Source organism: Leiobunum rupestre, chromosome 2 (genome assembly GCF_980474605.1).
Source record: "Leiobunum rupestre chromosome 2, qqLeiRupe1.1.hap1, whole genome shotgun sequence".
In the NCBI taxonomy this organism is placed as follows: Eukaryota; Metazoa; Arthropoda; class Arachnida; order Opiliones; family Sclerosomatidae; genus Leiobunum; species Leiobunum rupestre.
In genome coordinates, this window is record NC_143385.1 from 87,797,882 (window position 1) to 87,823,466 (window position 25,585).

General features: G+C 36.8%; 1 protein-coding gene across 1 annotated transcript; it reads right to left on the reverse strand.

Annotated features, from left to right (window-relative positions):
* Window positions 1-17,808: 17,808 nt before the first annotated feature.
* LOC149960247 (solute carrier family 22 member 6-like) lies at window positions 17,809-25,585 on the reverse strand. Its single transcript, XM_090167423.1, has 4 exons — window positions 25,444-25,585; window positions 24,846-25,027; window positions 24,650-24,780; window positions 17,809-17,947 (listed from the first exon to the last, which is right to left on the reverse strand). Exons 1-4 carry the CDS (start codon window positions 25,583-25,585, stop codon window positions 17,881-17,883), a joined length of 522 nt encoding a protein of 173 aa, XP_090023549.1. The 3' UTR covers window positions 17,809-17,880.

A 25,585-nucleotide genomic window follows, 5' to 3' on the forward strand; every position in this document is an offset into this window, starting at 1 on the left:
AAGTCTAACAAGTTGGCAAGCCAAAATATACCTCTTCTCTGAAGATTTTGCCCTTGGGCGTATTAACTATTCGACACGGCACTTAATGATATATCGCCATATTCAGAGCTTCCTCCTAAAAATGTAATCCCGGTCCTATCCCGACCGGTAGAAGATTTTTTTATTATATTTAAAATAAATATTACCAATGTTATTGCCTTAAGCAAATTTCAAATATCAATAGAACAGAAAACCCAATTTTAGACTAAAAACTGTATCAATTTAACAAAAATTAGATATATAAAATACGAAATTAACAATTATTAGAACGCTCACGAAAGTAAAATATATACGTGCGATAAACTATTTTAAGGACAACATGTTGGCAAGCCAAAATATACCTCTCCTCGGAGGAGTTTTTAATTTTCAATGAAGCGTAACTGTATCCGTGGTTCTGCGGTAGAACGCACACCTGTCGTACAGGAGGGCTCGGGTTCGAATCTCAGCCTAATAAAATATTATACTACACCCAATGGCAAAAAGAGGGCGGTTTTTGGAAAAACCTTTTCCCTGATTCTAAGAAACTGCGTACGCAGCGATTACACTTTGCTCCGAAAATGCGAACGCGTTCGCAGCTCAGACAGACAGACACGGTGGTTGTATAACCCCTCCTAGGGTACGAAGTCCCCTCGGAGAGGTAAAAACCAACCCATTGTGTTATAGGTCTTAAACAATTTAATATATACGGAAAACAAAAGTTAAAGCCGGTAGAAATCAATGCAAATAAAAATCGTAGACATGAATTCTCCCTCACATTATCAACACTTTCAATGAACGAAATTAAACAAGAAAAATAACCAATAGAAAAATATATAATAATAACCCAACCAAGCAACAAGTCAATTCAAATACCCACAGTAACAAAAAATTGTTATAGAAGAAATAAGCAATAGACAATTTATAATAATAACCCAATCAAACAACAAGGTAATTAAAATATTTATAAATCCAGAAAAGGTCAATCCATATACCCACGGTAATGAAAATTGTAATAGGAAAAAAAGATTTGATAATTTTCCGGAAAAATGAAATGCGGAAAATTTTCGGCAAATCGGAAAAATAAAAAAAATGAAAAATAAACTACTTTTTAGGGGTTTTTAATGTTTTTAACTTTTTATGGATATAAAATGTCAAATATCAGTAAAGGCTCGGGTTCGAATCCCGCTCGATACTAGCGCAAAGTGACAATAAACCGTAAACATTTGGTGGAAACCCTGCCTTTTGAGACGTTAACCGTAACCCTCATACGTAACCTTCTACCTTAGAAGTTGGAAGCAATTGAAGAGTAGATACCCAGTACATACAAAACACAAATCATATACGAACTTGATACGAGAAAACACACTACACTATCTTGGAGTGTGATGTCACCGTAATTTTTAGGGGGAAATAATTAAAGTATTAAATCATGAAATATGCAAAAATATAGAAACGTGGTAGACCCATGATGAACATATTTGAGTCAGATTTAAATGATGTAAAAGAAAGGAAAGGAAAAGACGAAAAGAGGAAGAGGTCGGCTCAAAATAGTTCAAGGTCCAAAATCTAAAAGCGAGAAAAAGATTGACGTCACACAAGAACCAAAAATGAGGCCACAACAATTGATGAGCCGAAAACTAAAGTGACAAGTTGACAAGCATAAAAATACATCTCCTTGGTAGAGTTTATAATTTTCAGAGAAGCATAACATGTGTCCGTGGTTCTGTGTTAGAACGCTCACCTGTCGTGCAAAAGGTCTCGGAGTCGAATTCCACCCGGCACTAACGCAAATTGAAACATATTATACTTTACTCAATGACAAAAAAGGGCTATTTTGGAAAAGCTTTTTCCTTAATTCCAAGAAACTGCGTACGCCGTGATTACACTTTGCCCCGAAAAAACGTACTCGTTCGGAACCCATACAGACAGACAGACAGGGTGATTGTTTAGAAAAATCAAAATATACGACCAATTAAATATTTTTAACTAAAATAAAAGCTTGTTCCAAATAAAAACTCATATTACAAAAAAGTTAAATTTATATACGCTTTCGATTCAACTGAGTTCCTAATTTTCAATGATTTTTTAAAATCATTTGAGGAATTAGCTCTCTTCATAAATACAGAAGAAAACAAGTTGGCAAGCCCAAAATATACCTCTCTTCGGAAGAATTGGTATTAATTTCTCGAGACGTCCCTTAAAGATATATCTCCGCAATTTAGAGTTATTTACTAAAAACGTAATCCCGGTTCAATCCCGCCCGGTATAAAATTTTAATTTTAATTAAAATAATTGAGACGGAACAACCGAGATTAATTTATTCAGAATACTATAACTTACGTAGTCACATCAGCGAGTTAGACGTACTAAAACAATGCACAATTGAATTTAACCCTATTTACAGAACAAGTTTATCAGTTAAATATAATACGAAGCAAATTTTAATGAAAGAAATATCTACAGAGGGTATTTGTATTTTTCTCGCTAACGACATACTTGTCGCATCTTTAACGCTCATTTTATTTCAACACTCGCCCTTGGTGAAGATACCGTAGAATAGCTATATTTGACATTGGTAGTGGACGACTCGTAGACTTCATGTTGACGTTGTGACACATGCCGCATATAATGACTCGCACACCCAGGATATCAATGACTGCATTAGGAATCGTAATGTCCAAATATCCACACTAATAAAAAATAAATTAACAAGAAGCGAAAAACTTACCATTCACAAAACACCGTAGACGGAATAGTTAGGGCTCTTTATAAATAAAACAAACGAACCCAATCGATGAACTGCATTAAACATCTTAATCAGTCGAGAAAACGTTTAAAATAAATTACGAAGTAATGACGACCCAGTTAAAAACCCAGACCAACATAAGTGTAAGAGCACGATGTAAACAACTCAATATTTTCTTCATAAATTAACTATTACCCTTGAAAACTAATACGATAAACACACAATAGATAAAAGAAGACTGAAAAAACGAAATAAATTACAAAAAACTAACGAGTTCTACCCTTTAACCATCTTATCTGCTGACTGCGCTAAAATAAGATTTGACCTTTAAATTTTCATACGTAAAAGATTTAGACAAAAATTAAAAAACAAAGTTCAATAAACAATATCCACAGATATTGTATTCATTCATTTAGTAAAAAAACCCGCTTTATCATAATGGTTGCAATGCGACCCGAGTTCAATTCCTGATCACGGTCAAATTTTACATTAAAATACTTAAATATTTAATTAAATATAAGATTAATATAATTTATAAATTTTTAATTAAATATAAAATTAATATAATTTATAAATATTTAATTAAATATAAGATTAATATAATTTATAAATATTTAATTAAATATAAGACTAATATAATTTATAAATATTTAAATGATGTAGAATAAATTATAGTGCCCAACGTTATAACTTCGTAAAGGTCAAGCGTCGGTTGCTCAGTGGTTAGAGTAAATTTCTTGCAAGCAGCAGACCCGGGTTCGATTCCTGGCCTGCGCCAATATATCGCAAATTGATACTTAGACGAATAGCTTGAACAATTGGTGGAAACCCTGCCATTGGGCGTTGAGAGGTCAATAAGAAGCAGTTGGAGAGAAAACGCCCATACAAACACAACAAACACAACAGACTCAACACCCACAACCGTCAGAACACATACTCAACATTCACACCCTACAATAACAAAATATCCAATCAAACTGAGTTAAAACTCTCGCGACGGCGAGCGTTAACGAAAAAAGCAACCAAACCCAACCGCAAATTAATCCGTTAACGCTCACCGTCACACGGTGGTTTGGCCAACCCTTTGACTTCGTTCCCTAATTCCTAGCAACATTTCTGACAGCAAGGAAGGTTGAGATTATCTGTTGAAGTTATCTTATTATATTTTAGCTATATACACCTTAAAAAAACTCTCTCACAGTTAATTGATACATATTTTGAAAATGGATACTTCAGACAGTTTAAATAGGTTAAATGGCTTTGTGATTCTAAAACTCTTCTTTCTTTATACCACAACTAATTTGAAAGTTTCCATCATCTACTTCTCTCACTTTTCCAAGAATTTACAAAAGATCTTCAGATATAGATGCCACAGATTGTCATTGTTATTGAACCAGAACCAATTTGCTTTGCAAATTGCAATACTTTTTAATTCCCTCTGATGAAGCTGAAGTGATGCTTTGAATGCCTCGATTGAAATTCTAAGTGGTTTCAAAGTAGCATTCAATTCACCAAATTCCTTAGCAATTATTAAGCCTGGTCAGTTTTTAGAAATTCGCTTGCAAATTCATGATTTTTTTAAAATAATGACTGAACTTTTATCGTGTATTGATTTAAAATCTAAATCCTAAACATTACTACCGAAATTCTGATTTTATTTCCCGGCCTCTCAAAGCGGATACACGTATTTTACGTCAATCGCGTCAAGAGTACGTAAATTTTACGGAACTAATGATGCGCCGCCCAGAATTGATTGGGGTTGAAGGGGAGGAGCTTGGTTACCGTCCTATATTGGAAATAGGAGCGAAGGTAAAAATTGACGGAATATAAATATTGACTCTGTTTATAAATAGATCCATTCTTGGTGTCGCGATAACAGAAAATAGTACATTCCAAACTCGAAAAAGTAATCAGGGATATTAAGTCAGCGCGGGCACTTTTAACTGCAATTTTCAAGGGGCTGCTGGTGAAGGGAAATGTGATGGGCTCTAATCATACCGGGCCTTTTAAAAAACATTATTATGTGCCCTTCTTAGCCTGACCATGTGGGGTTTGCCCTCACTGATTTACCGCCTCCTCGAGGGAGATTTCTGTTTCCCGTTTAAACTCACTGGCTCATATACCCCTCCTTGCAAAAAGCTACTCCATGACGCCTCTGATATTTACCGTGGGGGATGGAAACTACGAAGCGTAGTTTCCATTCGACGAAAAAACCGCTTGCTCTGGTTTACGGCCAACTTAAATTCAGTGCTACTCGCACTAGAAGGCCCCCCAATTTTATGTTCCTCCCATGTTAACGAGCGTATGAGGAAAAGCCGATTTACGCGGGGAAATTCCGCTTGGCACGCTGAAAGCCGGGACAAACCTTCTCATGTTATCATACGGAGAAATTCTTTCGAAAGAGTCCCACTTTTCGGAACCTTTTCGTTATCTTTGCGATTTTGGTCAACGCTGAGATTTTAATATGATTTGAAGTAAGGTGTAAACCGTGTAAGCTTTATTTTAAGCCTATGTTTGTAATTTTCCTATCGTTGGTTCGCTTACAATCTTCGTTTAAAATCGACCAAATTTTAAGGCGAGGAATTTTCCCCGTATCGAAAATAAGCCTCGGTGTCATCTTGAACAACGCGAGAATTAAAAATTAAAAACTAAGAACACAAAATAAAATATATATTCAATTTTTTACTTAAGTTATTATCTTATTACATTTTATTATTATTAAACTGTTCAAAACATTTAAAATTGTTCAAGTTTGCTGTGTAACAATTTCGAAGTTAACGAATAGGAAAAACGTTGCTGGGTTCCAATTTTGTGCAATGAATGGCTTTAAGCCATTGCCAGAAAAGATTTTGAACCGAACGTTCAGCCAGACAGCCTCACACCAAATCTTAGGATTACCTGAAATAGAGAACGTATTCACAGACGAAGATATCTTCCCCGAAGAAGAGTATGAATCTTCACAAATCATACCTGACAACATCCTGTCGTTGCTGGATCAACTCACTAAGTTACCTGAAAACCGCCCTGTTTCTATGAAACAAGCAACAGTGGCATATCTTGGAGGTGTGATTCTCCGTTACTGTGAAAAAGATGCCTACGCTAAGGTATTGGTGATTTTGACATCTTTTGAGATACGAAACGTATTCTACTAACCCACTAATCTCTTATCATTTCTTCCTTAGGAAACTGATGAAGACAATAGGCGAAAGGTGTAAATTGAATTTCGAAGATGATGTCAGAGTGTACCCTAAAATGTTCAATCGAATAATTCGTAAAAGAACAATTTCGGGGATCATTTTTAAAACCAAAATGGCGGAACTTCACACGCTAATGGAATTTTAATGTTCATCTTTATCATCTGAGGAAGAAAATGAAATAATTGATAACATTTTTCTAATTTCCCGCAAATTTAGAATGATGATTTTAAATTACGAAGCAAATGTAGTTAAAAATTAAACCTCTTAATAGTTTAAAACCTTTTTTCGTGATAAGCCTTCCGTACTCGAAAGCTTAGCAGCCCGTTCCGGTGAATCAGTTTCATGGAGGCATTTTGGCTATTGAAAGCACGCCAAAATAAAAGATTTATATTATATTTTAGCTAATAGCGGAGATAAGCTACTCACCATACTTAAACCACGGGTTTGTTTATACAAAATTTTGTTAAAGGAAAAACAATAAAATTCTAAACATATTTTGCTTAGATCTATCAATGTATCTACGTCAAATTTGTTCAAGTCTAGTCTTTAAAGTATGCGAAATGTCTGTGACTGGAACACTAGGAAACAAGCTCACCACATCAAAACTACTAATTGAATCGAGTTTTTTATCTTTCTAATAGAGGTTTCAATTAACGGATTTAAAATCTTGACAAGATTTCTGATTACAGGAGCCATTTCTATCTGAGACAATTGGCCTCATCAAGTGATCTTTTTTAAAGCAGTTTCGGAAAGGCATATTAATATGGAGTAAAAACTTTGTGAAATTATACAATGATAATTAAACCACGTTATTGCTTTGTTTTTTAGTTCCTTGTTTACAATTTTTCTGATTTAATTATTGGCTTTGTCACTCGTATATAATTTTAATTCTGTATAGCTTACCGTTTTTAACACAGTCTCAATTTTTCCATTATAATCTTTTAAATTCATTATTACAATTTTGTTGCCTTTATCATCATTTAAAATAATGATATCTTTACTATTTTTTAAACTCTTAAGGGCGTATTATTTATTATCCGTTAAATTTGATTTATCTTCGATATGTTTTCTATTAAGGGGTTATTTTAGCAAATGTTTAATATCCTGTTTTTCGATATCCGAAAATTTATGTTTCCTTAAGAATTGTTCAGTACTCGCAGCAATGTCAATCATGGGGGGTAATTTTGGAGATAACGCCAAATTTGGACCTTTTTCTAATAAAGATTTTTCCACTTCGGTCAAGGGATGAGCCGATAAATTTCCGACCAGCTCTTGGTCTGAAACGGGGGTTGCATTTGGTTTTATGTGGTCCATACTGAGCCGGTTAAACTTTATGCGTAGTCTAATTTTGTTTTCTTCAAACTTATTTTATAATCCACCTCCGAAATTCCCCATATTGTGCACATTAAAAAAAATAGTAGTCAAGACATCCATACTTCTTCCAATGTCCACATTTAACTGCTTATTTCTTTGCTTCAAGTCCCCCAGTTTTTCTACTCTATATTTATAGACCTATATCAAAAGGTGGGCCAAAATTCACCCCCCCGGATAAATATGAATTTATATGTATATCTATTTCGGTCCATACGCGTACGCGTTTCCGATCGACGTCGAGCTTGTTGAGTTCGTCTGCTACTTGAGTGTATGGAATATTGGCGTAGTTAAGAGTTAAGAGTTTTTTAGTTTAAATTAAAGGTATTTATAACTAAAATGTAGCGAGCTTGCTGTGTAGCACGCTGTAAACAGAAGAAAAACTCCAGTAAAGTTGAAGAGGGAAATTTTGTAAGTACACTTATAATATTATGCTGCTTATGTTTAAAGTAGGCTATCACAATTTTCCTAAAGAAAACAACTTAAACCTACGAAGCAATGCTTAAATGCTATCCACCGAGTCACCAACACATACACACTCAAATCTTACTGTTGAAAAAACAGAAAATACGGTTTATAATTTACAGCAAGGTGCAGTTGAAGTGGGTTAACAGCAGTTTGTCGTAAAATTTACAGCTTTTTGCTGTATTTTGAAGAAAACAGTAGCGACTGTAAAAATTAATATTCGTACTGTTTTTAAAATGGCAGTTATAATAAAATTAACAATATGAAACCGTGGTTGAAGTTTTACTTCAAAAATGCGTAAAATTTACCACACGTTGCGGTTTTTTCTGTTATAAACGGCAAGCGCTAGTACATAAAACAACTAATTATTAGTTAGTTGTCAAAACATTTTATTAAATCACACAAATTTCATTTTAGTTTTAAATATAATAATATCCGATAAAAATATTTTTATATTATCTTTTGTATAAGTAGCACCCCACGAAAAATGCTTTATTAATTACAACCCTTGTTCAACGTGTGCTTAATAATTTGAAACCAAGTTAATAGTTTACTTTCCTTCGGTTTTCCCCATAACTCTAAAGTACAAAGGCTCGAGCGAAACATGATTAAATTTTTCTGTTGAATTATGAAAATATTTCGTCAAAGTTTTTGTTATAATAAATTTTATAATTGATGTAAATTTTTATTTATTTCTATCAAGAATTGATTAATAAAATATTTTAAAATTTTTAATTAAACCAATAGGATAATGGTTTGATCCGTAAAAATGTTGATGAAATCTTAAGGTTGTGAATAGGTTCTGTACTAAATACGTTTGACAACTAAAACTACGGCCAACACTGGAATATTACAAATATTGGATTTTACTGTAAAAACTGCATGCATTTACCGTATTAAATACGTCTGGAATGAAGGTTAAATAAACAGCAATACTCTTTATATAACTTTATCTTGCTGTATTTTTAAACAGCAGACTGTCCAGTAAATTTAACAGGAAGCATGAAAATAAAAAAAACAGTCAGAGTTGGTTGTGAAATTTACAGCATTCTGCTGGCATCTATGCTGACCGCAGCTTACTGTAAAATTTACATTAATATTTTTCTGTGTGTACGTTATTACACATTACAGTAGAGTGTGTTCAAGACCTTTTAAATTTAGCGACTTTGTGCAAAAGGAATCCACCGAGTTCTGAAAAAGAGAGTTGTGCCCTCGTTGTTTGATTGGGACATGGGCCAATAAAAGCAGGACATGACTCCCTAATCGCTATGCGGCCACTAAGAGAAACAGCCGAGCTACTAGAGGACCCTGTCGGCAAAAATTACAAACGTGAACCAGTAACAACCCACGTCACACCTTTTTTGGGGACGGGGAAGGGTTAAGGAGGCAGTTTTTAAAAGTGCAATGGCGACAAAGAGTGAAGGAAAATAATTTTAAGGATTTGAAAGTGAGTATAATAAAGTATTATTATATTTTTATAGTTTGGTTGAACTATTAAATTTATTCTAATATTATCCCTATGTGTATAGAATGTTTAAACTAGATGACTGTATGGGGATTAACGCTGGCTGTGATATTTTGAATGATATGACCTCATCTGATGAGCAGCACCTAGCAGCAGTCTGTGATAATATTTTCAATGATGATTCTTACTGTATTGATTTACCTGAACCTAAAGCATTGAGTTTAAGATTGAAATGGTAAAATTTAGTTTTCAGTGTGGTTATTTTTAATACCATTGTATTCAAATTATTAGTGAAAATACTCCACCAAAATCAAAAAGACAAAAACCAGAGACTGGATCAAAATTGAAAAACCCCAAACCGAAGATGGCGCAGCCGTAGCTTAAAAAAAATGTTACGGGTTCCGTTTCAGTCCCCTTTTCAACCCCCTACCACATAGGTCCTCGTTTCTCGAGAGAAACGGTAGCGTCGTACGCGAGGTAATACGAGAGTCATGTCCTGGATGAATATCTTTTATTGGCCCATGATTGGGATAACCACCTTATCCAGAGACAGAAAATGACAACGCGGGATTTGAGGCAAAAACTAATTCCAGTTACTTATCTGAAGGAAATTTAAGTTGTATTGAAAACACTGAAACTATTGAATTACCCTCAACTTTAAGAGAGAGAATAAATAGCTTTGAATAAAATATTGAAGAATTAGAAATTGATAATAAATTCTTGAATGACCAAGTAAAATAATTGCGTGAGAAATTAGAGCTGAAGATACGTAAAAACCTATTTAATGAAGCAGGTCTTAGCAAAGTTATTAATTCAGTTGACAAAGATGAAGATATGTTATTTTATACTGGGCTTCCAAATTATTCTGCTTTCTTGGCTCTCTTAAATTATTTGAATCCTGGTTTTGAAGAAGAAAATATGTCTGTACTACAGTAATAAATATGAGCAAAGTTTGCCATTTTCATCTAGTTGCGGCAGGCCGAGAAAAGCAGAGGATCAATTATTTATGGTGCTTATGCGTCTCAGATTGGGTCTTTTTTGCAAAGGATATTACTAATAGCACTGTACCTTTATTCCATTCAAAAATCTTCACTAACGGTTTGTTTCACCACGAACCAGTAAAAAGGTGGACTACGTTGGATTTTAACCTTTTTATTCATCCTAGTAATTTAGGGAGTCACACTATTGGCTAGTAACATATTTATTTAAGCATATGGAAAACCACATTAAATTGAGAAGGAATTTTTTGCGTCGGAATTTTAGTCAGCCCAATGTAGCTTTATTGAAATTTATAAACTCGCTCGGTTTGTGCGGATGAAGTTAAATAATGAGTAATTTATAAAAATAAAAGATTGGGGAAAATGACCAATAGGTGATCGCTTTCCGAAAATGGAACAAGTCGTCGAAGTGGGATATTCCACCAGCGTTATTATAACCCATATCAAGCCTAGAAGAGTTGGCCTAGGCTCGAAATAATCTGCAAAGACTCCAACCTTGTAGATGCGCCAGAAAAGCTTAACCAGAATTTCAACTATTTTTTCCAAGAAACCCGCTTCTTTTATTTGACAATGCAAATTTATTTTAGAACGTGTCTTGTTATTTTATTGTGCTAACTTACTACTTTGAATGAAATTGAATAGTTTATTATAACGTTCTTTTATTTCTTAAGGAATTTCTGGAAAGCAAGTTTCACCTTTGCAAACCGTGATCGACGTAAAATGGCTCGGATCGCTTTTGGGGCGAAAGACTCATCACCAGTCACACTAGGACTGGTATTTCACTTACTTTTTGTTTTAACAACGCGTTTCTTCGATCGTAGCGTAGATCTTTCTTTGGTCATATCATAAATGTATTAATTTCAAGACTGTTAACGAACTGCATTATCGTGGCGTTCAAAAATTGTTTTGATATGAATTTTTTTAAATTTGGCTAATTTTCATGGCCAAAGCTTCGCGCGATATTGATTTCGTAAACTTTTAATATAATTTCAATAAAAATATTAATTTTCAATAGCTTTATTTATGATTATCAAGTATTTGGTAGTATTACGTATTTTTCTTAGAATTAATAGAAAATTTCTTAGCAAAATTTCGAAAACGTTTTGTGGATCGAGTCAGCAACAAACCCCTGTATCCTGATTGGCTGAAGTGATTACATTCATGGTTGGAATAAAGTTATTCCTAAATTTTTTTGAAAACATCCGCAGTAAAATGTGTGTAACTATGTTCCGTTTTGAACGGGACAGTCCCCTTTTTCGGTACTCCTTCCCGGTGTCCCCGAGGAAAGATTCGAGACACAAAATTGCTTCGTTTTCAGTGAAGAGTCTCCGATAGCATTGAACTATCACGCGCTTAAGTGAAGTAATGAGTGGTGGTTGCTTGACGGAGCGCGTGGGTGGCGGGGCGGGCAACGTCACGGTCTACTTCACTGTCTACTTCACCGTCTGCTTCACTGTCTGCTTCACTGTCGCTTCACGGTCTGATTCACCGTCTGCTTCACTGTCGCTTCACTGTCGCTTCCCCGTCTGCTTCACCGTCTGCTTCACGGTCTGCTTCACTATCGCTTCACCATCTGCTTCACCGTCTGCACCGTCTGCTTCACGGTCTGCTTCACTATCGCTTCACCATCTGCTTCACCGTCTGCTTCACTATCGCTTCACTCGCGCGCCTTCTTAGGAGATTTGCTATTGTTTTTATTGCAATTCATTCCTGATATTTGCAAATTGTGGTCTGTTTAGGTTAGCAAGTGGTAACCTGGACATGTGCCAGATTTATAGCCCGGTGTACCCGGTAAGATTGAAACCACACCACTGGAGGTCTGTCATCATTATGCCCTACGCCAGCGTCCAAGGACCCGGACAGGCGGTAAAACCAGCATGGGTAGCAGAACCCCACTACTGATGGTCGCGCCCTTGACGCAAGCCACTCAACCCAGCAGAAGGTGCAGCAATGGGTCGACCAGCCCCCACTTCGCACACAGCATTGGGAATAAGAGCGGATGCTCTGGCAACGCCAGCCGACACCCTACCAAGAAAGGTAGAGAGCCAAGCCCTTTGGAAGGAGCTCCTAAAGGGGAACGGCGGGCACACGGCAGCCCGCATAACCCGGCACAGCTGGCACCGGATATCCCAGTGGAACCCCAAAAGGCCGGGAGATGGGTCCGCCGTGCCCTCATACGGAGGCCCGCAGCCCCACAGCAGGCTACTCAATCCGCCGAGATGGCCAGTTCGCCCGGCCCCTCTCCGTTAGCCTGGACCGCAGCCCAGTTACCAGCCCACACCGGACCGAAGTCGGAGGTGGAGATAGGATCATTTGGACGGAGCTAACCTCTCCCAGTGCGCCACCGCCCGTGCTGGGTTACAAGAGCTGGACCCCGACTCCCCGGTAAAGCCACCAGTTATTGCACACTCCGACCCCTCGTGCGTCAGCAAGTGGTACCCTGTAGTGTTTTGAATAGTGTTTAACCAATGTCCCATTTTGAGTAGTGTTTTAGTAAAAATAAAAATGGTCACGTTAGCCATATAGCGCCAGAGAGTCCAAATTTGCAACACTTAAAAGTGTGGAGCGACCTTTAAGAAGATCCAGATCCAATGTCCAAATTTCTATGCACCTGGAATCAAGACACACTCAGTTGGAATCCAATTCTCTTTGGATCGAATAATTTTAATCATAATAACGTTGAGTGTCATACCAAAAATACATTTATTTCAACTTAGGGAGCATCATGGTCTAGCTTTCCCCCGCCACCAAAGGGGGAAGGATAAACGCCACCAGAGTCCACTTCAATGGCATCCGAAGACGTCAGTTTAGGGATCCATTGCGATTTCTTTTTCTATGGAAATAAGTCACCCTCGAATATGGCCACGCCACTGTTTAACCTCTTTCGTAAAGTAATTATGGTAAGCTACTTAAGAGAAGGTGTCGCCAATTAGGGAAAAAATAACACTTCACTTGGTTAGGAAATATGACGTAATTGTAGTTATAATCTAATTAATAATTCGGATTTGTATACATGTATATACCTAATATAAAATTTTTATAACGCGTATATTTTATTTATTTTTTTTTAATTATTAACAGCGATAGATCCGCGTCGTTAAATTTACTGTTTTAAAATCGTGCGCTTGTTCGAGAGTTATTAAAAACAAAACGATTTAATTTAGTTGGAAATTGCGTTCGAAAATGTAAGCTTCTCTTTGTAATAATATAAATTCCCTACTAAAGGGTTGTTAGATATTAATAGAAGAGTTTCACATAGTTAAACTAGGTAGATTATAAATTGAATTTAGTATGGAGATTTAGGCTTCTTTAGCTATGAAACGTTATTGAAAATATCTCTTCCAATGACGACACTTCTACAATGATATAACCTATGAGAGAAGCTAAAAGAGTTTTGGTTTTTTTGTAGCGTCTATTTGGGAATACAATAAATTTTTATGTTTCTACCCCCAGAAACTATGCGAAAATATTATAAGTCAGCGTCACAACCATTATCTGAACATATGCAATCCGTAGTGTGACAAAAAAAATCGGAAATCACGCGATAAAATAAAATAACAAGTTGGCAAGCCAAAATATACCTCTCCTCGGAAGAATTATCCCTAGTGGTATTAATTTTTCGAGATGACCCCTAGAGATATCTCTAAACACGTAATCCCGGATCAATCCCACCCGGTATAAAATTTTAATTTTAATTAAAATAATTGAGACGAAAAAACCGAGTTTAATTTATTCAGAATAATATAAATTAAGTAGTTACAACAGCGATTTAGACATACTAAAACAATGCACAATTGAATTTAACCCTATTTACAGAACAAGTTTATCATTTAAATATAATACGATGCAAATTTTAATGAAAGAAATATCTACAGAGGGTATTTGTATTTTTCTCTCTTACGACATACTTGCCGCATCTTTAACGCTCATTTTATTTCAACACTCGCCCTTGATGAAGATACCGTAGACTAGCTATATTCGACATCTGGTAGTGGACGACTCGTAGACTTCCTGTTGACGTTGTGACACATACCGCACGAAAAAGTTCAATACCGTCCAATTTCCAATATCATATAATGTCTCGCACACCCAAGAAATCAACGACTGCATTAGGAATGGTAGATGTCCAAATATCCGCACCAATAAAAAACTTACCATTCACAAAGCACAGAAAGCCCCTTGACTAAATAATAAATGACCGTAGACGGAATAGTTAGGGCTCTTTATAAATAAAACAAACGAACCCAATTGATGAACTGCATTAAACATCTTAATCAGTCGAGAAAACGTTTAAAATTAATTACGAAGTAATGACGACCAAGTTAAAAACCAGACCAACATAAGTGTAAGAGCACAATATAAACAATTCGATACTTTCTTCATAAATGAACTATTACCCTTGAAAACTAATACACTAAATACACAATAGATTAAAAAAAAAGACTGAAAAACGAAATAAATTACAAAAAACTAACGGGTTCTACCATTTAACCATTTTATATGCTGACTGCGCTAAAACAAGATTTGACCTTTAAATTTTCATACGTAAACTATTTAGACTTTAACAAGTTCACAAACAATAAAAGTTCAATAAACAATATATACAGATATATATTGTAAAAAAACCTGCCTTTTCATAATGGTTCCTTTACTTAGATTTTCCCTAAGGAAGTCAATGGCTCGGCGGTGAACTATCCGCATTGTAACAATGCAACCCGAGTTCAATTAATGATCACTAATAAATTTTACATTAAAATACTAAAATATTTAATTTAATATAAGATTAATATAATTTATAAATATTTAATTAAATATAAGATTAATATAATTTATAAATATTTAGTTAAATATAAGATTAATATAATTTATAAATATTTAATTAAATATAAGATTAATAAAATTTATAAATATTTAATTAAATATAAAATTAATATAATTTTTAAATATTTAATTAAATATAAGATTAATATAATTTATAAATATTTAATTAAATATAAGAATAAAATAATTTATAAATATTTAATTGAATATAAGATTAATATAATTTATAAATATTTAATTAAATATAAGATAAATATAATTTATAAATATTTAATTAAATATAAGATTAATATGATTTATAAATATTTAATTAAATATAAGATTAATATAATTTATAAATATTTAATTAAATATAAGATTAATATGATTTATAAATATTTAATTAAATATAAGATTAATATAATTTATAAATATTTAATTAAATATAAGTTTAATATAATTTATAAATATTTAATTAAATAAAAGATTAATATAATTTATAAATATTTAATTAAATATAAGATTAATATAATTTATAAATATTTAATTAAATATAAGATTAATATAATTTATAAATATTTAATTAAATATAAGATTAATAAAATTTATAAATATTTAATTAAATATAAAATTAAAATAATATATAAATATTTAAAATGATGTAGAATAAATTACAGTACCTAACGTTATAACTTCGTAAAGGACATTCGCCAAAGTGGTTTTCGAAAAACACCGTAGCATAACAGGCGTCTGTGGCTTAGTGGTTAGAATAAATCTCTTCCACGCAGCAGAACCGGGTTCGATTCCCTGCCGGCGCGAAAAAATCGCAAATTGATACTAAGACGAATACCGTGAACAATTTTTGGAAACAATGCCATTGGACTTTGAGAGGTTGCATAACACTCAGTACTCGGTCCGTCCCCAAGGCAATAAGAAGAAGTTGAAAAGAAAATGCCCGTACAGACACAATAGCCTCAACACCCACAACCGTCATAACACAAACACAACATTCACACCCTACACTTAAACATTACAATAACGAAATATTCAATCAAACTTAATTAAAACTGTCACGACGGTGAGCGTTAACGAAAAAACACCATCCAAACCCAACGCAACCGCAAGTTAATCCGTTAATGCTCACCGTCGCCAACCCTTCGACCGTCCTAGCAACTGTGAACGCAGAGATTTCCAGAAACTGCGTACGCAATGATTATCCTTTGCACCGAATATGCGAACGCGTTCGCAGGACAGATACACAGACACACAGACACACAGACAGATTAGCGGTTGGCAAAAATCAAATCAAGAATGTTAACAGATAATACCAAGCCACACTATGTAAACCGAAAATGTTTCCAGGGTTAAGTCGAGGGGCGTGCTTAATTTTCCGGATATCACGAGGTTAAATATTTGCTCACATATTCTCTGTCCACCTGAATAATTTTTGATCATCTAAATAGCTTAAGAAAATAAATGATTTCGGGTATATTGTTGCAGAGTACTTCGCTTCGTTGAAAGAACCGTACCAATAGTGTGTCCGAAACTAGTCGGGTTGTAAATTTTTTTATTTCTTTTAAATAAAATTCCTTGTGCACCTGAAATATCGTTGTATATAAATTTTTAAAATAGAACCGTACAATCGCTGAAGGACAATGGTGAACCAACGCCAAAGACATTACCGACAACCATCAACTTTCTCCTGCCAATTATCAAATGCTGGTTTTGCGGAATAGCTATCTCCGTTTTAAGCATTGCTGTCGAATTCGTCATCCAAGCATAAAACAGATTGTCGAAAAACGTATAAATCATTTATATTAGGTTGTTTAATGATGTAAAGATAGATTTAAAGAATCTACTGGTTAGATCATAAATAACATTGGCCGGAGGTTACAACTGAACATCCAGGTTATTGGGAACTAGTTTCTCTAGCTTTTTCGATGGTCCAAATGGATAAATTAAATTTAGTGCCTATCTGAAATGCGTTTCTGCCATGGTCCAGACGTCCAGAAATTCAGCAAATTAGACAATCCCACTTTTTCGTCTTTGGAACGGGCCTTTAGTCTCTTGTTAGCGTTTCCTTCGACTGCAAGGAACCCATTGGTGGAAAATTCATTTGCCGGAAATGAAACCATTTTTAGGTTAGGTTAGGTGACCAAATGGTAAATTTCGGATATTTTGAAAAACATTCCAGTTACGTAGGTCACCCTACAGCTTTATTCACGAAATCGACCAAGGTGACTTATAAAATACCCATTTAAAGGGTTATGTTCTTACTGCACCATTTATATTGTCAAATTATAAACAAGAGTGATAATAGTGTTGCCGAACCGGCCCACATTGTGGCGTGAACATTTTTACTAATGTCTTACAAAAGTTTCCTGTTTAGTTAATACTACCAAGGACGATAACGTGCTACTCAGTTCGAGTAGAGAATGTCAGTGTCGAAAAATGTTTCGGGCAGGACATTAGCATTAACAAGTGCATACTTACTGTTATTATTATAATTAATTTATTTTTAAATTAAATTATTACGAAAAATGGATTCAAACCTTTGAGGCTTAATCAGTCCAACCTTTTCCAAAAATTATAGGCTCGAGCAGGATTAATTTGATTATAGTTTTAAATTAACCTGTTGTACGTGTATATATTTATTCCATTCATTTACAGCTTTTTACACGAAATATTAACTTAATTATTTTTAAAATTTAAATGCTAATCTAAGTAAATGACGACAAAATCTATTCCGTAAAAACACATTATTTATAATTAATATTAGAATTGTACTTAAAATAAATCCAACGAATTTCAAATATTTGTTTACGCCGAAACTCTCGTAAGTGGAGTTTTTTGAAAGTGAACTTCAGTGTTTTTCTTCTTACTGAGTCTGAAAATTAAAATATTAATTAATATTCCAGAGAAATGTTTACGCTGCTAATCATTTTAATTTAATAATTAATCATAATAATTATAGCCATTAAATAAAGGCTATTAATTTATAATTTTTTGGCTTTTGAATAAACTGCTTTAAGTTTCCACTTTTAGAAGAGACCTATTTAAATTAAAAATTTTCAAAACCTAAAGGAGCTTGAAAACCGTTTGAAACCTAAACAATTTTAGAACTGCTCCTTCGTGCAATGAGAATTCTAGATAAGTTTTTTTAACGGGTCAGAATCGGCTCAAACTGGAATTCAACCATGATGTCCACGGATCATCTTAACCAAATCCTTCTCCATACTGTAATGCTTAAAATGCTTAAAACTAGGCTATATGAAGGCCCACTGTTAACGAAAAAGGAGAAAACGGATCTTTCCAGTTGTTAACGCAGTCAAACATCTTGGGCTAAAATATCTATTGTAAGGACCGAGGGTAGAGGGTCCCAAATGCTTACAGTTCAAAGGCGCTGGTCGCCCGCGGGTGAAAGTATTTGAGCAAGCGATGCTTCTTCGGCCGAGATGCTCGCTAGTTCCCCCGTCATTGAAGTTGTCAACTATAGCCGCCACTGCGAGGAAATTCCCAGAATAAAGTCCCTCTCTTTTTCTTGTATTCCATTGCTCCATTGATTTATTGTTGCGTACCCTTGTCGGTCTTTTGGTATTTAAACCGTGACATGTATGTGTGTGCGCGCCCATATCTTGCGCTTCGCTAGGACGAAAGATAAATACTAACTATAGTTTATGGTGTCGGACCAAGGAGCGTGGGTTGAAAGCCATGATCTTCGGAGAAGTGTCATCACCTGAATGGTGATTGGGCACTCTTAATTGCGCGTTTGGGTCACATGACCCAGAACGTATAAATAGAGCTGTTTTGGGCGCGAAACTGTGTGTGCCGGACGAGCAGCGAACGGAACCACATCTGAGGTCGTTAATAGCGACTCGGTTCAATAAAAAGTTAAAGTGACGGCACCGGTGACTTTCCTAAAACTAGTCGAAATGACAAAGTAGAAGTCTCACGCGTATGCAGCTAGAGAAATAAAAAAAGGAACCAACAGCATCTACGCCATGTTCCCCACGTCAACATTAACCACCAATCTCTAAAAGCGGCTCAGGAACCTGCATTTCCCCGCCGATCAGAAGCACAGCGTGCCCGCTCTTCACCATGAACTCCTAAGTTTTATTTTATATTTATAGTTGTTTATAGTTGAGTACTCAATAGAGACTCAACTTTTAATCCTCATGAGGCATGTGTCGCATAAACTATTTGAATAAATTTCCTGTATTTGTCGTTCGGTCGTGCATAGTGGGAAGTATTTCCGGATTAGTTTACCATGTTTTAATATGTTTAATGTTTCTATATGTATTTAATTTTAACGTTCCCTTGTTATTAATTTTCAATAATAACTGTTCATTCTAACGATCCCCTTTTGTTTAATTTTCAATATTAAAATTAAGATTAATGTCAGACCCTCGTTTCAGTGTATTTACTGTAAGCTTACACATCATACTCCTAGACAACTAACTGACCGATGTTTTGTTTAAACCCGCTAACTCCAATACCAGTGGCGGTTAGGCGGATGGGAACCCGGAGTAAAGTTTGGTAATGCGTTAACCCGTTTGTGAAGTGATTCTCCCGAAGTCTTGGTTCTTCGTAGGTATCCCCGTATGTTTGGGTGGGAACCTAAAGCTAGTCTGTTTGTTGGATTGGGAATCAGGGAAAAGAGTGGGAAGTTACGTCACAAATTGGGGGCCCATCTGGGATCATTAGTGTTATGTGCGTTTGTTGATAAGTATGAGTTTATTAGTAGCTAACAAAACCCCACAGCTAGCTTGTATGATATTGGTAAGTTTAGTATTTTTTTTCTTTTTGTTCGCCAATGCTACCTACAGGACGCATGCTTTGATTTGAAAATAAACTATTTAAAAATTGAGAGGTATTACGACTCGGCCTCCGATATTTGTTTTTCTTTCCTTTATTGTTTTGCTTAATTTTGCCCACCTGTATGAGCACCTATATTTTGTTTCTTTATTGTTATGATTAATTTGCCCACCTGTATGAGTACCTTTAGTCGTTTCGATACTGACTTCAATGAAGCCCAAAAGCACAGTCGTAGAGAGCGTTACGAGAAAAGAATTTATCTCCCTCCTACCAGTATGCCGTTAAGTAGGACCCCTATAGGCACTCCACGAAGGAGTCGCAGTGTGTCCCCACGTTAGTCGGATAACCAAGTTTTACCGTTAGCAGGCTTTGCGCTTAACACCCCTCTTGGGTCATCTTCCAAAAAAGCGCCGACAAATTCCACGGCCAGTGTATTCACCCCTCATTCTTTCACCACCCCGTTCTTCCCTTTTACCGCTCCTACGAGCGCCCCAACTTTCGCAGGAAACCCCGTAGATGCCGGCCCGAAAGATTTTCTGCGCCGTGCGAGACAAGTCTGTATAACAAATAGTATCACCGAAGATACTTTTGTTCAAAGATACGTCCCCTCGATGCTGACAGGCCCCGCGTTGGACTGGTTTTATTCGGAGCCCTCTTTCACTTCTTGGACGATTTTGATAATAGAATTAGGCGTGCGATTGAGCGGTCACGTAATGACGAGTTTGTTAAAGATAAGATCGCAGAGCGTATTCAAAAACCTCAAGAGACTGTTTGTGAATTCGCAACGCAAATGTTTTTCGTGCAACTACATGTCCCTTTGTCGGGTAGGGAACAAGCTAGGCTTGTGAACCGAAACTTACGCTGTGATATAAACAAACTATTGCTAACAAAAAAATACGACTAACTTAGAGACCTCCTAGATGACGCCATGATAGCGGAGAAATTTAATCGCGATGAACCCAATCGCAGACTGTTGGACAGAAGACAGCTAGTACTGTTAAGCCCCCATTTAATTCCGCAAGCTTATATTTTTGCCCCCCCCCCCGTATGCTCCTCGCTCGAGTGTGCCCGCTCTAAAGTGCAATAACTGTGGCCGGATGGTGCATATGTCGGAAGAATGTAGAAGTGGTAAGACACCCGTTAATTATTATAATATAGACGGGACGTATTACAACCCGAATATGAAGTGCTTTATCTGAGAACAGGTCGGGCTAGATTTTGCGATAATGTTAAAAGGATTCGCGGGCAGTGAGAGATCCGGCACGTCGCCGCCTGCGCGAAAGCAATAGACAGGGATGCGTTGGGCACGGGACCAAGGTCAGACAGGTTTTCAAATTGGTCAGGACTTTTTTGAAATTTATTTGGGTTCGTTCCCGTGTCTCGCGTTAGTTGATCCTGACTCACCTGATACAATAATTAACAGCGCTTTTAGACCCCTATTAGATTCGTAAGGCAGCCGGATGGCTCGTTATTAGAAACCGACGGAACCGTTTGCCTTCCGTCCGGTCTACCAAAAAAACAATTAACCTTTGAAACTTCACAGTCTCTCTAAGGTTTACGCGCTTTCTTCTGCCCGTTAAGGTGTAGCTCGTCCCAGAAACACTGTTGATTACGAAGGGATTAGAGAAGCTCTCGAAACGTCCCCCCTTCAAGGCGAACAACAAGAAATTCTCGAAAAATTGGTATATCAGTACCAAACCAATTTTCTTTACGGTGCCCGGTTGAACATCGCGGGTGGAGATTTATATAGAAGTCGGGGATAGTAGACCCCTCGCATGTGCCCCCTATCGCTTTTCCCCCGCCAAGCGCGCGCAGCTGGATACGCAAATTGACGAAATGCTGGAGCAAGAGGTTATAGAACCTTCGGACGGCCCTTGGGCTGCCCCCACGCTGCTCGTTAGTAAGAAAGACGGCACTTGGAGACTGTGCATCGACTATAGGAAGCTAAATAATATCACGCGGAAGGATGCTTATCCGTTGCCGCGCATAGATGACATTTTAGATAGCCTTAACAAACCGAATTTTATAACCACGCTACATATGAGAAGCGGCTATTGGCAAGTTCCCCTGCATGAATCACATCGAGATCTGGCGGCTCTCGTTACCCATAGAGGTCTCTTCCAACCCAAAGTTTTAATGTTCGGGTTAACAGGGGCGCCAGCTACCTTAAAGAGGATGGTAAACAACTTATTCGGAGATCTAGCCGGTAGTGGTGTATGCGCGTATTTGGACGATATTATTATTGCGTCCACCGACTTTGAATCCCTTACAGTGAAGGCATCTTAAACACAGTTTTGCCAGAATGAGTGCAAAATCCTGGGTCATGTAGTTACCAGTTCAGGGATAATAGTGGACCCCGAGAAAACGTTTACAATGAGCCAATTTCCCCACCCCCGCAACCTTAAGCAATTGCGCAGCTTCCTGGGAATGGCGAGTTATTACCTCTGGTTCATAGAACACTTTGCCGAGATAGCAAACCCGTTAACCGCCCTGCTCCATGAGGACCTGCATGGAATTGGACAGAGGACCAGGAAAGGGCGTTTGAAACCCTAAAAGGCAAATTGTTGTCGGCCCCAATTTTAAGTCCCCCAGATTATGACCATAAGTTTGTTATTTACTCCGACGTGTCCTTAACGGAACTCGGAGCTGTTCTCACGCAGAATATCGACGGTAAAAAGAGCGTGTTGCAATACGCTAGTCGTTCGCTAAGCAATACCGAGCAGAAATACTCTACGACAGAAAGAGAGTGTCTTGGCGTCTTATATGCGGTCGAGAAATTTAGACCTTACATAGAAGGAGCCCAATTCGAGGTATTTACGGACCACTCCGCAATTAAATGGCTCCACAGTGCACCCGACCCCACAGGCAAGTTTGCGCGCTGGAATTCCCGTTTTCAAGCGTTTGATTTAAGCATCCATCACGTGCCCGGTGATAAAAATGTAGTCGCCGATACTTTATCGTGCATACCCGCTAAAGAGCCTAACGTAGCCGCGCTTAAGAAGGTAGGTCCCCGAGAAACGAAGTCTGTTGTCCGTTTCGACAAAGAAGAGGGCATTTAAGCGCAGCGTAGTGACAAAGAGATCGGCACGTTGTTTGAATATCTTGAAGGCAATATCTTGCCCACTAAGCTTGGTTTGAAATGTTGGGTAGAGAAGGTAGCGCCTTTATGCACCGTTCGGAACGGCGTTATCTATAAAGATGTGGAAAAGTATGTCAATGGGTGGGACAGTTTTCGAATTTTAATCCCCGACTCATTGAAGACGAGAGTCTTGCATCTTAATCACGACATCCCTTTGGCTGGCCATTTAGGCATTAAAAAGACCATCAGTCGTATCCAATCCCAATTTACGTGGCTCAAGCTCACGCTTAACGTGATGGACTATATTCGCTTCTGTCCAATTTGCCAGACCCATAAGGTATCTCCGGAGCTCTCCACTGGTGTTATGAAACCAAGTGAGGTGAAAGAACCGTGGGAAGTTATATCGATAGACTTAAAATGTCCCTTCCCCCGGAGTAAAAGAGGTTTCAAATATATCCTGGTAGTGACGGATTACTTGACGAAATGGGTTGAAATCTTTCCCTTACGAAACGCGTCGACCAAACCCATTGTTAACCACCTGGTTGACGACGTAATCTCCCGCTTTGGTCTCCCGTCGACCGTAGTGTCTGATAACGGAGCCAATTTTGTGTCGAGTTTATTTAAACGCGTTTATGAAGTTCTCCAGCTGAACCATCGCGGCATGTGTCCCATGAACTATTTTAATGTATTTCCTGTATTTGTATATATTTGCTAGAGCTCTAGTTATTCCTTTTGTCGTGCATAGTGGGAAGTACTTCCAGGTTAGGTTACCATGTTTTAATATGTTTAGTGTTTCTATAGGTAGTTAATTTTAACGTTCCCTTGTTAATAATTTTCAATATTAACTGTTTATTCTTACGAGATCTCCACTTTTGTTTAATTTTCAATATTTAAATTAAGATTAATGTCCGACCCTCGTTTCAGTGTATTAACTGTAAGCTCACAAATCATATCCCTAGACAACTAAATGGCCGATGTTTTGTTTAAACCCGCGAACTCCAATACCAGTGGCAGTTAGGTGGATGGGAACCCGGAGTAAAGTTTGGTAATGCGTTAACCCGTTTGTGTAGTGCTTCTCCCAAAGCTTTGGTTCTTCGTAGGTATCCCCGTATCATGTGTGGGTGGGAACCTTAAGCTAGTCTGTTTGTTAGATTGGGAATCAAAGAAAATATTGGGAAGTTACGTCACAATACATTATCTCTACTGTGTCACGGTGCAGTTTGAGCTACTTATGCCTAATAGCTTTCCCGACGGTTCATTTGTTGCCTTGTAATAGGATGGTTCCTCGCAATATAAGGAAGTTCCCTGCGTATGAGTTTACACCTTCATCGTTTTTGTTGGCTGGCCCTATGGTTTCTAGAGCTAGTAGTAGTCACGTAAAAACCGTCGTTGAATAATTTTAATTTAATCGTGACAAGATAACCAGTCCTGTAATTATCTTTTTCATTTTTTTTGTCCTTCAATGGTTCTGCACAATTGTTATCACAATATAAATATCGTAACCGAGGTACTAATTCAAGAATGGATGGATCGATGGGTGTTAGCAGATAAAATGTGGCCGCACTTACAGTCTCTGTCCTCACGATCTCAGGAAGATAATTAACAGGTTAAGCCACCACTTCAGCAAACATTATGTTGCCCACCTAATCTCTGTACACCTCAAATTCCTGAATACATTCCCGACTTAATCCTTACATATTAATATCCACGACGGTGTCCGGCAAATGTTGGTCCTCGGTGTTTGGCAGCAGGAAACTTACTATTATGGTAGACAATATACACGCTGCGTATATAAATAATGGTATTTGTCGCCCGTGAAATCTCGCCTGCAAATATCAGTATTACACTTCAACTAGAAAAGTATGTTTATTTTCAATATTCCTAATGTTACCAAATAATCCATGAATGGAGCCACCAGAGCTCCGATTCGACCAGAAGTCAAAGCTCCGCTCACGCCTACAGCTCTCAGGTTCGTTGGGAATAACTCATTCGCGTAAAGGAACATTAAAGTATAACTTATTGAACTGGCGATTTTTCCAATCATTAACAGCATAATTTTCAACCAGAATAAATCTAGAGAAAAAACAAAACAATATGCTTGATAATCTTTGTTAAATATCGCCATTGCTTATTGAAGGTGAAATTTGGGTATTTGCGTCTAGAACAATTTAATTCGTAAAACCTTCTTCACACTTATTATCTTAACTGAATTAGAGTGATAACCTAGGATTTGCGCTAGTAGAGGTGCCAGTGGCAAGCTACGCAAGCTGTACCTTACTTTTAATTTTATTAAAGGGCCCACAAATAGACATTGATGAGTCACGAAAGAGCTTCCGCAGGTTAATTTGAAGGGCCCAGCGTTGAAAAACAGTGTTATCCTACAACACTGATTTGCACACCTGGTTATCTCTCGGACTACCAGATAACTCGACTTCATTTACTTGTGACGAAATACAACGACTTCAAATGTGAATGATTGTTATACTTACTATCGCCTACAGGAATGACCGCCAGAAAGACGATTGCTTTCACTAGCAAAACCAGCAAAAGTCCTTTTTTTCTTGTCAGATTCTTCACGGTTAAGAAATAGAAAAGCAGCGACAAGGCGTGGACACTGCCCATGATGGACAT